The following is a 14,500-nucleotide window of genomic DNA, read 5'->3' on the forward strand; positions in this document are numbered from 1 at the left end:
GTACTGTGCGCATTTTTCTGATGCAGCTTACTTTTAGGTATTTTATTCATTTAGGGCCTAGAAGAATGAGGATGCATGCTGCACTTCTGCACACATGCATGCGCGTGTGACATACATCACTTGTGTTGGTGGTGCTTGTGTAACGTCATGTAACGTCGGTTGGGCTTGCCTGACATTGGCAACAACTTCGCTGTACATCTACTTTTACAGGGTGGAATTGAGGTGGTTTTTTCTTTTCTTCTTTTTTTTCTGCTCCATAACTCTAATGGGCTGTATTCATAGATGGTCTTCTTTCCTAAGGAAGCCGAGCACTAGTTGTAGTAAAATTGTGTAGTATTTGGTCATAACCATATGTTTGCAGAAAATGATGTGCAATTTCTCTAACCAAATGTTTTTCATCTATATACAGAAGCACTTAATTTGTATTTGTAATCTCAAAACAACAATCACACAGCCCTGGCACTGCAGACACACACACAAACACTTGCACACCAATGTTAAAAATATTTAGTGCTTGATACTTAGGGAAGCAGCCTCTACAGACATGTATGATTGTGTCTAAGGCAAACACAGAATTGCATTGAGTGTGTAGCTGGGCTCTTGGCGAGCTTTCGTGGTATGGAAATGCTTTGACACAGGTGGGGGCCGAGTCTCAGGCTGGCTTTCGGGCTGAGCGTTGGATGTGTCTAGTGCTGATGAGCCTGCGTGTACTGCTGGCCTACACGAAGGAGGAGGTGGTACTCTCCCGGCTGGCTGACCTTCTGCTGCCCTTGCGAGTCCCTCATGCTCTGGCACCTGAGGCTCTCTTTGACCCACTAGACATTGACTCTTTGGGTGACAACATGGAAAAGGCTGTAGCAAGGTGGGTGGACCTTTTTTGTATAGTGGATAGCCACAAGCAGGTAGTGTGCAAATAGTAATTTTCTAGACCAAATAGGATACGATTCGAAGAGTGCCAGAAGCAAATCAAATTGAATACTTTTCAAATAGTTTTCGAATGAGGAACAGCCGTTCTCACCATCAATCTTCACATCCTACCTAGTATATTCACAACAAGAGCAAGTTTCTGTTATTACATTACATGTTATGAAGCTTTGTTTATTAAAAACTAAGATGGAGCATAAGGAGCAAGCAAGCAGTTTATTCGTATATACAGGACTCATCGTTGCGTGTGAATGATAGTGGTTTAGCCAGGAAAGCCTGGCTCCCTGAGTGACATATTGCATGCCTTCCTACATATCTTCCCATGTTTTATGTATACCATGGCTGCCAGGATGGAATTTATTGCACAGTTGGCAACTTGAAGTATTCAAAAGTTATTAGAAAAATATTGTTAATATCAGCCGCAGTGGCTTAGCAGCTGTGGTGTTGCACTGCTAAGCACAAGGTCGCGGGATCAAATCTTGGCCGCCGTGGCCACATTTTGGTGACGGTGAATGCAAAAACACTTGTGTCCTGTTCATTGAGGGCCCGTTAAAGATCCCCTAGTGGTCAGAATTAATCTGGAGTCCTCCACTACGGCATTCCTCATTATAAAATCGTGGTTTTGGCACGTATGACCCCAGAATTAAAAATATTTGTAATATTTGTGAATAGTGACTATCCGATTCAAAGACCAAATAAAATAGGGCACTATTCAATTCGCCATTTGAAAGTTTTGAACATTTTCACAGCCCTAGCTACAAGTTGAGTTAGCTGGCTACTCACAGCAGCTGAAGAAGTGAGGGCAAAGTAGCTTCTTAGCAGTCTGTAGTTTAGTTACAAGATAAGAGTGCTGTAGCAAGCACATCTTGAAGGGAATTTGTATGCATGTGCCAGCCAAACATCTTTACTCATTCTATTGCCATCTCTGCTCCTCTGTCGGGCGGAGTGTTGGCATTAATCTCAAGGCCAACGAAGTATTTTTCAAGGTTCAAAGTTTATTACTGTGGCCATGGAGAAGTGGAGAAAACATTTGGTTCGGCATATTATTGTTGGGGCAGCTATGTTACTACTCACAGTGGGTTCACAAGGAGGTTCTATATTAGTGACATGCGGATAACCTCTCCCCTTGTCTATCTGCATAGTCCCCCACATGCTGTGTGGGCATGCATTTGCACTGTCTCCTATGTACCAATGTTGCTAGTTGGTATTCTGGCATGCCCTCTTCATGCCTTTGACAACTATATGGAAAATGTTTTTGTTAAAGATGAAGAGCAAGCAGTACATGCTATTGTAAAAGGGGCTTCCCTGAATTCTAAAGTTGCAATCAGAGTATCTATTTTCTCATTCTATTTCTAACTGAAAGTTTCTCAAATTCAAAGAAGTTTGACCATTGTAGTGCAACAGAAATCAGTTGAATTCCATATAAGCCAACACAACTGCTTCACTTGCAACTATATTGATATTACTGTATGTTGCTGTTGGCAAATTCAAGTTATATTAGGTACAAGCTAAATGTGAGAGCAATTATTGTCAGCGTGTTTGTTGTATATGTGGTAAACATACATCTTATACTCTTCTTGAGCCTCGTTCTCAGCTAGAATGCTGTATTATGCCAAGTTATGTCACAGAACAATCTGTTCTACATCTCACGTAATACACACAAAGCACTAAAACAGCTAAAACAATTTCGCATTAAGGGGGGACATGGGTCTTGGAGACAAATAAATAAGTATATTTTTCATTTTTGTTATTTTTTATCTACATATTATGGTGTATCTGCTGGCAAAGGCTGGCACAAAATTGCCTGTCATTGAAGGGGGAAAGAAAAGAGAAAAAAAGTATTCATACTTCTAAATACTAAGTTTTGCCATGAAAGCACTGCATGAAAATGACCCGTTTTCTGTCATTCACAATTCCAAAACCACTTATCATAGCCAGGGCATACTGGTCTCATTGGAAAAAGCATATTTCCAGCTTGCTTTCTTGTCAAAAAGGATCCTTCAGTGCTGCTTCAGCAGAAGTGTACCTGGTTCTATAGTTTTAAATTTATATTTTTGCACTCTCATTAGTTTTTTGCATCTTTCTAAAAAATATATATATTTTTTTAAATATACACTGTCTCTCTCCTACTCATTCAATTCTCCTCATTTTTTTTTTACTGAATGCTAGAGAGTCTTAAAGTGCAGAACCACTGTGATATAGTGTTTTAGGACATGTCACATTTTGAAACCTTGTACAAATCTCCAACAACAATTCACACATGCAATGTCGCAGTTTAAGAATTTCAAAACTTCGTTTAAAATATAGATTCAAACATTACAATTCCAATTTACACTCTTTAATCATTCAAAAACATACCGGCTTAATTTTAGCTCTCAGGCTGCAGTACAACTTTTGCAACTCGCCTCCCAAATTTATTACTAAATTTTTCTTTAAACTTTCTGTAGGATTGATGTAGCAAAAAGTTAATTGCACATTTGCAGTCAGCACACAAGCTTGAATGTTTGCTGAAATTTTCAGGTGTCTAGATTAAACAACAAAAATGTTATTCCCGGAACCCGTGACACCCCTTAAAGGGCCCCTCACCAGGGGCCGTATTCTGTAACAGTTCGCTTTGGAACCAGTTCAGTCTGGCTATTACATCAAGGTGACGACACTCGGAGAAAGAGTGGAACATGGCGGCATCAGGGAGACCAATGAACGAGCGGCGTTCTGCCGTAAGGTCACATCATCATTTTTGTTTGTACTTTGGGGACGAAATAGTAATTGAAGTGTGTTGTTAGTTTGGTAAAAAAAAATATTTGTTTGTATACGACACATGCACATTTAATTTCCAGTAATAACTGAGCTTCCGACGCGGACAGCTAGTGGTTTAATGTTATCTGCGTTGTTTTATTGATTTTTTGTCGCTAGGTGGTGCACCATACATTAAGCAATCAACGTAGTTCTTTGCGTGTAGGTCGTGGCTCTAATAGGATTTCGTTTAGCCGTGGCAGAGTTTCTTAAGGTGCATGATTGCAGTGAGAGTTCCGTCCACACATACCACAACTTCCAGAATCTTGCCGCAGTCAAGGAAGTGTTCTTGACTGCAGCTTTCTCCTGCAGCGTGGTGAGAAATCTTGCACCCCTTTTTCTTTTAATGGCCCTAGTGATGGCAGTAATGATGCGACTGACTGACGGTAGCAACAACCCAATAGCTTCTACATTCCAGACGCACTGCTGAAAACAACCCGTAGCAAAAAAAAAAAAAAGACGTAGCGCGCAGAACGTTTACGTTGCAATGTGAAAGCTACTAAACCTTGTGGTCCGTGATATTCTAGTTCATCGCAAATCCATCACATTCTGTTTCTGGGGGGCCTAAGATCTCTTGGGAACTCTTCTTCCCTCATGTTGAATGCGTCACGCTGTTGCCTCTCATTGTGCCGTTGTCTTTGGCCAATGCTCTCCAGCAACACAACCAAAGAAGCCACTATTTGCTCCCCTCTCGTCGCGCCGGCCAGCGCGAGACTAGCGGACAGCCACAGTTGCCCTAGCAACCCTTGATATGCTCACGACCGCATGCAACCCTCAAGCGAACCACTTCTCCATGGTTCCTCTCCTAGCAGACTAGCAGACGACTGGTTCCTTTCCAGATGATTGACAGCCTGTGTGGCGATAACAAAATTTGTTGTCACGCCCACAAGGGATGATATCATGACAATGAAATGCTGACCAACGGCGTTCATAAGAGCGAACCGGTTCCAAAGTGAACCGTTACAGAATACGGCCCCAGGTTTGGCCATTTTGAGCTCACAAGCACAGTGCATACAATGCACACTAACAATGGTGTCTACTAAGTATTACATGCCTGCTCTCAGCTGGAAAGTCAACATATATAGCACAAGTGTGCCTACGTACATGTCAGTGCTCTGATGTCATTCGCAGTGGCACGGGACTTTGAAAGTTTCTTAAGGCAACTGCCTTTGCCATATTTACTCGCATATAACACACTTTTCTTCTTGATAAAATGGGTACAAAAATCGCGTGCTCATTATAATCGAGTACAACCCTAAATCTATGTTACCATGTCGCCATCGGCATTTCAAAATGGCCGCCTTATACGCGCTTCCAGCCTAGCTGCCGTGGCTTCCTCCATGTGCTGTAGTACGTATGCTTAGGTTAGTGCACCGTCCATCTTCCCATTTTCTGCATTTGCTCTATCAGCATGGAAGTGCCTACTGCGAATACACGCCAAGCGTTCATCACGATGCCGCAATTAAAGTAAAGTGATCATGTGTGCAGAGACGGGCAGAAATCGGGCCGCATCACGGGCATTTGGAGTTTCCGAAACTTATGTGCGGGACTGGTGCAAACAGGAGAGGCGTTCTACTCCAATGGCTGCTACATAAGCACGGCCGCGTGACCCCTATCTTGAAAGCAATCTGCAATATGGAGACAGTCTACGCATCTAGGGGTACTGCGCTGTGTTCTCGTTGCTTAGTTCGCATTAATAAAGGGAAAATCAGACATCCACCCGTTCGTAGCAATTGCTACAAAGGAAACCTATACGGGTTCCTCAAAAAAAAAGCCTCAGAGTTGAAGAAAAATTCGTCCTGGTCCGGGACTCGAACCCGGGACCACCGCCTTTCCGGGGCAGCCGCTCTACCATCTGAGATAACCAGGCGGTTAGCAGATGGCAGGGCGAAGTCGAATTTGTCGACAACACACGAAGCAAAGGCAAGTGTTTGACGTAGTAGTTCTGCGGAAACCCGCAAGGTGGAAAGAAGTAATTAATAAAGGGAAAATCAGACATCCACCCATTGAAGCGAGAAGCCCCACAAAGGTCAATTCGCTCGCTTCTGCTACTGCACCTTCTCACTCCAGCATTCTCATAAAAAGTTTCCGCCGTCATTGAGTGAGACATGTTCATGGTTGCTTGTGCATGCCTGACATCATGCTTGTTAATTTAGTTAGGAAGCGAATGTTTAAAAGTTTATGCAGCTGATAAAACTACTACCCTTACTTTTCATATAGCTGCCTACTTATTTGCTATCACAATCAATGCTTTGCCTTTCCGGTGAAACTGCGACATTTTTTATTAATCGCAACTACAGTGTGTTGGGAGGAAATCTTTGTTTTTCCAAATGAGAGAGAATTGTATTTCTGCATGAAAGAATGAGTTGTGTGGAACTGTAAAATACTTTTTTTTTTGGTCACTGCAAACGGGTGCACATTACAATCGAGGGTTTTATCTTATTTTATTTTTTCACGGAAAACGGGTGCTTGTTAGAATCGAAGGCACGTTACAATCGAGTAAATATGCTATTTGTTTGATCTCTTGCTTCAATAAACGAACTAAAGTTTAGAGAAATAAGAAAACCTACAAATCGAATGTCTGCATGTCTTTGTTTTGCTTCGTACCATAGCAAGACAGAAACTTACGTTTCGTCTGCTTATTCCCATGTTGTGCAGTCGCGCGCACAGAGAGCAAAACTATGTCATTTTCTACCAAGTTCCATTGCGCGATCATGCTCTCTGATCCGCTTGTGTCGGCCTCAGTGTTCTTGTAGCACTGAGGCCGACACTAGTCAGGTGCTCTCGTGCATAGCGTGCAAGATCGTGTGCTGCACAAAATGAGACAAATGCAACAGCTCGCGCGAGAGACTGTCAGCGGAAGTACATTGCACAGCAAAAAAAGTAAGAGAAAAAAAAAAGGGTGGGGCTCATGACGTATGCGTCACGCGATCTTCCAGCTCTGGTATAGTAGAATGCAGGGAAGGAATTTTGCTTGTGAAGGCTAGACGCGGGCAAGTGGAAAGAGTCTTATGTTGATGGTGACGCTCGCCTCCTGAAATCATAGGTTCACGGCACTGAAATATTTCTATCTCAGCTATTATTTAGACCATTTTGAAAAATTATTGTGGTAGAACGCTCCCTAGAGGGCACATAACAACTTCCAGTGTATAACCAAAATTTGCTATGTGTCCTGAGGAGGGGCCCTTTAAATTTACACAAATATCATTGGTTTAGTTGGAGATTAGTTACAGTGCCCTAGTAAAATATTGGTTTGCATTGTTGCAGAAATAAAATCAGATCTTGACCAATGACAGCTGCTAAGAAATTAAAGCATTTTTCACTTGTGCGCTAGAGGTTAACAAACCAGGCTGATCATCATTGTTAACAAGCTGTGAACATGACTGTCATATGTAAGCGAAAAAATCCTTCAGGTTACAATTGGTGCCTGCGTTCATGACCTGCGTACTGATCATTTCTAGCAAGATGAGTTTAGGCTTACCCTTGACTTCATTGGTCTAGCAATGTACGTTATTGGTGGTACTTTGCCAGTTAAATGTGGCATTGAAAAGAATCGAGAGTTGCTTGTATTATTTCTAAATTTGCTTCCCGTTTATTCTAGGTACCTGATTCAAGTTGTCAATGTCTATGGCAAGCATCTTTGCAAAATTCTGCTTCAGTCTCCACCCACAGGCACGGACACAGTTTTCCCCTTTCAACAGATGTCCAGTCTGTTGCTTTACCTTACGCACATGTTCCAGTCTGGTAAGACTTCTTCATAACTCATGCTAGATAATCTGTTGTGCAAAAGACTAACTCATGTACTTGAGCAATTAGTATTGCAGCATTTGCAGTATGTAACCAAGTCTATGGAAAATGGACTGCATTCTTGTAAGCAATGTGAATTCAGGTTTTATGGTTGTGGCACTACTCCATTTTAAAGAAAGGTTATGCACCATAGCAAATATTTGATTGGCTTGTATTAAATTTCCAACGGAGTAATGCCTTACAAGGCAGAAAGGGCAGGTTAGCTGGAAGCTCGCGCTAGTTAAAGAACTTGCGGAAAGGGAAAGAACCAAGAAAAATGGCACAGCTGTTGAAAGTTTGACATTGAAATAAATTAACAGGATATAACAAGCCTTGCTCTTCTGGCGTACTGTCCTTTGTAGTACTCTCTCTCTCTCTCTCTCTCTCTCTCTCTCTCTCTCTCTCTCTCTCTCTCTCTCTCTCTCTCTCTCTCTGTGTAAGATAGTACTGTCGATTTGCATGCAAAGTGTTGTAAAGTGACGTCAGCCGCAATCAGACTGCCTTGCAAGCGCTGACGGCACGCGCGTTTATCGTTTGATATCCTTCCCTTGTTCTCCCTTTCCCCCTCTCTGTTTCGTATATATACGCTCCGAGACGGAAGCAATAAAGATTCATGTTCCAACCTTCGAACGGCGTGCTGTCGTATACAGTAAGACACGGCACGTGTGTCGTAACTATGTAACACAAAGTCTTGCCCTTGCCTTTTGATCGTATGCTAAGTGAATGCTCTCTCTTTATTCGGCTTGAATTACTGAACTTTTGCATACAAGTACTATGTTAGATTTCTCTCTGTTTATTTTTTTTTAATTTATTATTATTTGGGTGCTTAAAAGGAAGTCTTGCACAAGTGCTGCTGACATTATATTACAAGGCAACTTTGCTGTGGCAGTTAATCATGATTTCAAATAAAAAGGCATTCCCATTACTGTTGTAAAAATTAAGATGACTTCTTGTACTCTCATTTGCTGTTCACACATTCTGACACTCTTTTGCTGAGCTTGGTCTCTGGAAACCACCACAGCAACTAACATGGGCTTGCTAGAGGTAATCTCATGCACAAGGCTGCATCCTTCCTTCCTGGCCCTCTGTCACATGCACAAGTGCATGTCATTGGAACAGACTGTGATTGGTCTTCCAGCAACCTTTCTCTTCCCTCATTAGGTGGTCCTCACCCCAGCGATTAGTAACTGCTGTGTGAGCTTTGTAGTGATTGACTAGCACACCTCACGCACTGGAAACAGGCCATGGGAGCATGAACACACCCAAGCTAAGCAGTGTGTAAGCTGCGGCAAGCTTCATTCACTTACTCCAGAGCTCTCGAGAGAGAGAGGCCATAAAAAGATCAGTCGGGGCTTGTCCCAGTGTCGTGTGCCCTCATGTTCAACTTGAGATGAATAAGGACAAGTGTGGCTTGTACAGAAAATTAACACCAGCATGCCAGCTATGTTTTTGAAAGTCAAGAGGGACAAATGGCCTTCACATGCAAACAAGGCATATAGCCGCAAAGAAGGCATCTCCATCCACCCATTGTATAGGCAGTACGATGTGGAAGTAGTATGTTAATGCAGTTTTGAATATGTTCTTGGAAAATTAATGTTGGCATCCACCTGAGCATAGCCATAAAGACATTCTCAAAATTGTTCTCATCTCTTTGCTGCTTAAACATGGCTACTTTTCCCTGCTGTGCCAGATAAAATATTGGAAGGAAAGAGATGGGAAGCATAATTATTTATACAGTCCAATTGGAAAATATCTAGAAGGGTATTCACTGCTCATTCTTCTTTCTGCTTCATGTACTCGCACAGGGAGTTTCTGCCGTGTAGCCACAGCTGCGATGCAGGCTGTGCATGCAGAGTCCAGTGCGGGTACGGAGGTGTGCGGCATTGAGGAAATCAACCAACACTTCTTGTCGCTGGCTTACTCTTATCCTACCCTGAGTGTGCAGTGGTGCAACATCCTTGCCCTGCTCAATTATGGCGAGCAAGGGTTCTGGTCCAGGGTGCTCTGGCCAAGCGTGGGCAGCACTGTCAGTGCAGCTGGGTAGGTCAGCATCATGACTCCTATGGATTCAAAACAAGTCTTGTTCCTAATGTACTCACCTGCTTTCAAAAAGTGGTGAGGAAAACCCATGTGCTTGCGCACCAACACAAACATGCAATTAAGGGTACAGAGAACACAGTCCTTAAGTGAAGCCCTGCACATAGCCAATCAAATAGTTGTGAAAGGTTTATTACATGGAAATAAAAACATAAAACAGTTCATATATAATTTTATAAGGTCACATGCTTTTCTTAGTGCACTTCTTTGTGAAAACTGACATGTAGGGCTAATCTCATCATCTGCTAGTTGCAGCTGGTACTGGTGCTTATTTCTCCAATGTACCAGGGCTGAAAATACATACTCACTAGTAGAAGATGAGTAACATGTCGTAATATTGCTGAGTTGAATAGCTGCAAAAACATTGAAATAGGAGAAGAGGCTGACATGAATTTACTTGGTTGTTTACAAAATACAAAAATGCCACCCCTCAGAAACTTCGCTTTTCCAAAAAGAAGCTGCTGTTCTTTGTACAGAAACATTCCCTTATCTCGCCACAACTGCTGACTTGAGGTCAGTAGCACTGCAATTTAGGTTGCCTTTAGCAGAAAAGGAGTTACTTGTTTTTAGTATAAGTGAACATTTCTTTTAAAACTTTTACAGAGTAGCTGTTATTGCAATGTAAGATGTGGCAGAGAATGTCCCGTCCATACGTGCCCTCTAAATTTTGACAAAACTGTATTGAGAGAACCATTGGAACTAGCTAGCACAGTGAAATTTGTATGTCATGAGTAATGTGTAGGCAAAGTTGGGTATATGTGTGGCAGTTAGCCACATTAAGGAAAATTACTAAAATTCCGATATTGCACATTGGAGCTCTCGACAGTCTGTTGTTTCAGACCACTTGGTCATATCAAGAAGAAACTTGGTTGGCATAAAGCATGTCATAGGAAAAGCACGCTGGAGAAACTTCAAAGCTGTAATTGCTTTCAGGGCACCATAGGAAATTATCAAGGTTGTACTTATTGGGGCTCTTGTCTACAATTGCTTTGAAAATAATTTTTTTCTTATTACAAACTAGCAAGTATATCATTAAGGGTGCATTGGGAGGAACATCAGGAACACATGTTGAAGTTGTATGTTTTTATTGAGGGCACTCTAAGAAATTTGGATCCAAACTGATGTCAAGGTCTTTAAAATGTACCTTTGAGCTGCACATTAAATTCTGGAATTCTTGCTATAAGCAAACAATGCAACATTTCTGCTTGAAACTTTCCATGTGTATGCAGGAGACCTTCTATGCTTAGAAAGGTACTGCGGAATGTACATTTTTGTGTTAATTCGACAGTGGTATTGTAAGCAGTCGTGTATTCGATGCCACTTGCGACTCAACATCTGTGGCTCAACAGCTGTGGCTCAGCATTTCCTTTGTCACTTCATTTTCTGTAATTTCATTTTTGCATGAAAGAAACTACAAGCAGTCCTCAAAATTAAATTTGCACTATGTTTACTTAGGAAAACAGCAATGTAAATAAATAAAACCATGCTCTAATAAAACAAGCTTTCAAAGCAAAATACCCTGCATTCCAAGTTGCTTGAAACTCTCAGAGTGTTATGTAACCACATCTTCACATTACATGCATGTGCTTAATACATATTTTCCTTTATTCTGAATGTCACATGACTACAGCAGACTACTGTTAATTTGACTCCCAATTATTTCAATTTCTCAGTTAACCCTTCAAGTGTTTTTGGAAGAGCTCAGGTCAGCGGCAATATTCCCATTTTCACAGCGATTTCTATGAACTCGGCATGTCCACTTAGTTTTTCTTCTATTACATAGACAGCTGCAGTGCCAGCATTTAAAATCCGAGCTTAGTATTTCGCACCTCAAAGGCCATGTTGATCCAGTCTCCGTGGTCTCCAACATAGACGGCAGCCATTTTGTTAGTGCTAGAGGGGCACATTTATTGCGGTCTTTGTTTTCTATTACATAGATGGATCCACTTTGTCAGCGCTCAAAAACAGCATTTTTGGAATCGCACACTTTTTGGGCCTTTTGGCAGATTTGGAACAATGGCGTCTGTCACTGACAGCTCGCCCATGAGTTGTGCATGCAAAAGAAAGCCGGTGCTCGACCCTGGCAGTGAAAGTCAGAGTAATAGCTATGCGCTAGAGTTTTGCTCTTCGAGCGAAGAGGATGACGATAATTTTCTCATCGCTTCTTCTACCGAAAGTGATGATTCGCAAAGCTCTCTGCACCGTTCCGTGCTTCATGAAGTTTCACACAATTCATGGCCTGCCTTAGAAGTGCAAGAATGCACAAAAAACTTCCTTCGTTCAAGAACTTTGCTTCGTGGAATAGTTGATTTTGAAACAGGATAAAGAATTATTCCTCATTTCTAACTGTACCATTTGTGGCAATGACTAGTACCTAGATATTGCATAGTGAAGAGGTAAAATGAGCTTTTCACTTTTAAAACATGTAGCAAATTGGTTGAAAAAGCTTTAGAAGGGTTTTCAAAGGAGTGAAGTTTGAAAATAAGCCATAAAATAAATGCAAAATAAGGTGAAGTTTGCTGAAAATAATAAAACACTTAAAGGGTTAACTCAATCCCAGCCGAAGGCCTCGGCCAGTGCTCATGCATTTCTATAGGCCCCCACTTTCGTTATTTCTATCCTACAATTGGCCTTCACCGGATAATTCCAACTTGACCTGACAGCATGAATGCGCCTGGTTCCTATGGTGACCCCGATAGTGGCCCCTTTAGTAGTAGCAGTGTCAGTCTCAGTGGAGCTTAGGGGAAAGTGAATGTGTTGAACACACATCATCTCCCATCGAAAATGCCTATTTTCGGCCTGCCTTAGGAAGATCTTCAAGCAGTAACTGTAGCTCACAGTATCTGATTATGATGTTTACGTGCGTTGTTTTTTTTAAATATATATAATGAAAATTAGGCTGCAATTTGCCTGCACAGTGAAGTCGGACATGATACCAAAGTACGATTTACGTTGTAACGTGGATGCATTGTGGCGAAGCAGACTTTAGAAAACCGGATGCCATTGTGCGACACATATTAGACCCTTGCCCATTTTTCTTGCCAAAAAAGTGGCTGTGTGTTAAATTTCTACTTCATTTAGGCGCTTTAATGTCATTTCTACATTAGTTTCCTGTTTTGGAGACATAGAAAGTGGGCACGCGTATGATTCAGGGGTGTGTTAGAATCAAGGAAATACTGCCAAATGAATCAGCAGTGCATTTTAGCATTTTTTTCTGCATCTTGTTTAATTTGACCTGCCAGATAATTAAATCACTTTTGTTAGTCGTGTCAGGGTCAAATTAATGGAAGTTGATTGTATCAATTATTTCTTGTGGTCTTGGACATTTCCTTTCCTTTTACAGAATGGCCCGTAGAAACCTCAACACACCTTCTCATTCTTGCAATTTTGAGCTGGTATCTCAAGCAGGGCTCATCCTTCTCTGTGATTACCTGGTGAGGGCTGCTTCGAATTATGTAAAAGGCTGCTTCTTTTTAAAAAAAAAACACTTTCACTCGCTTGTTACAACTTTTTTTCCAGTGTGAAAACATATACGATGCTGAACCTATGACCTGGCTCATTGTGAACCACGTGAGTGAAATCATACGGCTGTCTTCAGAGCCACCTGTCTCTGATTTCATAAGGTTTGTAAAACTGGTGAATCTGACTGGGCAGCTTTGTGTGTGTTGCCTTGCATGGTCCTTTTTCTTTTTTTTCAGTGTCATTCATCGAAACCCAGCAGCAAGTGGCCTTTTTGTTCAAGCAGTGCTTACTCGCTGCGAGACAAAAAGCTCGGTGAGGGCCTTTTGTGAACTCAGGTCTTACAGTTAACTAGACAGGGCATCCTGTTTTGTGGCGTTCAAAATTTGGAGTATAACCATGAGGGTCCATTTTATGAGTCTGTAATTAAGGACAAATCACACACAAAACACTGAAATGACCTCCATAAGAATAGAAACCATTTCAATATCTTGGGGTCCTCAGTGGTGGAACAGCTGTGCCCAGTGCGCGAAATTGCGCCGAGAGCGGTCCTTTGCACCATCCTTCACCAAAACGGCACGTTAGCAGAAAATTGTGTCAACCCTGCGCCAAAGCATGCAAAAGAGCCATGCCCTCCTTCCATCTATGCTTCACTGCTAGCAAAACAAATCAAAATCAACAGCACGCTGTAATCATCATCATCATTGAAGGAAGCAGAAGCCCGGCCTCAGAGTTTCTCACTATATAGTGCTGTACCATCTTGCTGGCACTTTATTTTGGTGTTCATTGAACTTGCGTGGTTCCGCTGAGTTTGCATAAGGAGGATGTCACATTCTAGGACTAAAGGTAAGCTATTTCTATGTTTATGGGGGATAGCGGGGCTTTGCAAAAGAGCCGCTGCAATCAGAATCGCACATGGTGCATAGTTAAGAATGGTCTTGGAGAATGAGGTACATGGCGAGAGCTGCCATTTCAGTGGGTGCCGCCACGTTCGTTGATGCAAAACTTTTGCACCGAGTTTGGGTCACTGCACTATTTCGGTAAAATAGCGTCGCCAAAAACCGTATTTGTGTCTTGCACATGCACAGTGGCGCTGACGCTTTTTTTTCTCGGCCACAGAATCTTCGTGGTTCCTATTCGAAAACTTCCTAATGTGCATGGCATGACATGAGTTTATTGCATGATGTCATGTTTAGTGCAGGTGTGCATATTGGATTGGTCTTGCGGTGAGCCTTTGCCCACAGGCTGTGTCTGTCGCACTGTGTTGCATCGTGGGTTAACAAACACACTTTGTTGACAATTGGTCTGTGATGCCTTCTCTACGCCGTATCAATGGACACGGCCCTAGTGCCAGTTGTGCATCGCGGTGTGGAGGAGTGTCGCATTGTTTTATGGCTGCGCTTGCAGAGTAAGCTTCGCGCAAGCCCGTCTCTACAACATG

General features: G+C 42.1%; 1 protein-coding gene across 2 annotated transcripts in view; it reads left to right on the forward strand.

Moving 5' to 3' along the window:
- The window catches only part of htt (huntingtin), a 184,187-nt gene that overhangs the window by 118,181 nt on the left and 51,506 nt on the right, over positions 1 to 14,500 (forward strand). For both annotated transcript variants that reach the window (XM_075677006.1, XM_075677007.1), the window contains 6 exons: positions 639 to 862; positions 7,319 to 7,461; positions 9,309 to 9,543; positions 12,944 to 13,034; positions 13,120 to 13,223; positions 13,299 to 13,374. In XM_075677006.1, the coding sequence (XP_075533121.1) occupies positions 639 to 862; positions 7,319 to 7,461; positions 9,309 to 9,543; positions 12,944 to 13,034; positions 13,120 to 13,223; positions 13,299 to 13,374 (873 nt within the window). The remainder of the gene's footprint in view (positions 1 to 638; positions 863 to 7,318; positions 7,462 to 9,308; positions 9,544 to 12,943; positions 13,035 to 13,119; positions 13,224 to 13,298; positions 13,375 to 14,500) is intronic.

Source organism: Dermacentor variabilis, unplaced genomic scaffold (genome assembly GCF_050947875.1).
Source record: "Dermacentor variabilis isolate Ectoservices unplaced genomic scaffold, ASM5094787v1 scaffold_12, whole genome shotgun sequence".
Lineage (NCBI taxonomy): Eukaryota > Metazoa > Arthropoda > Arachnida > Ixodida > Ixodidae > Dermacentor > Dermacentor variabilis.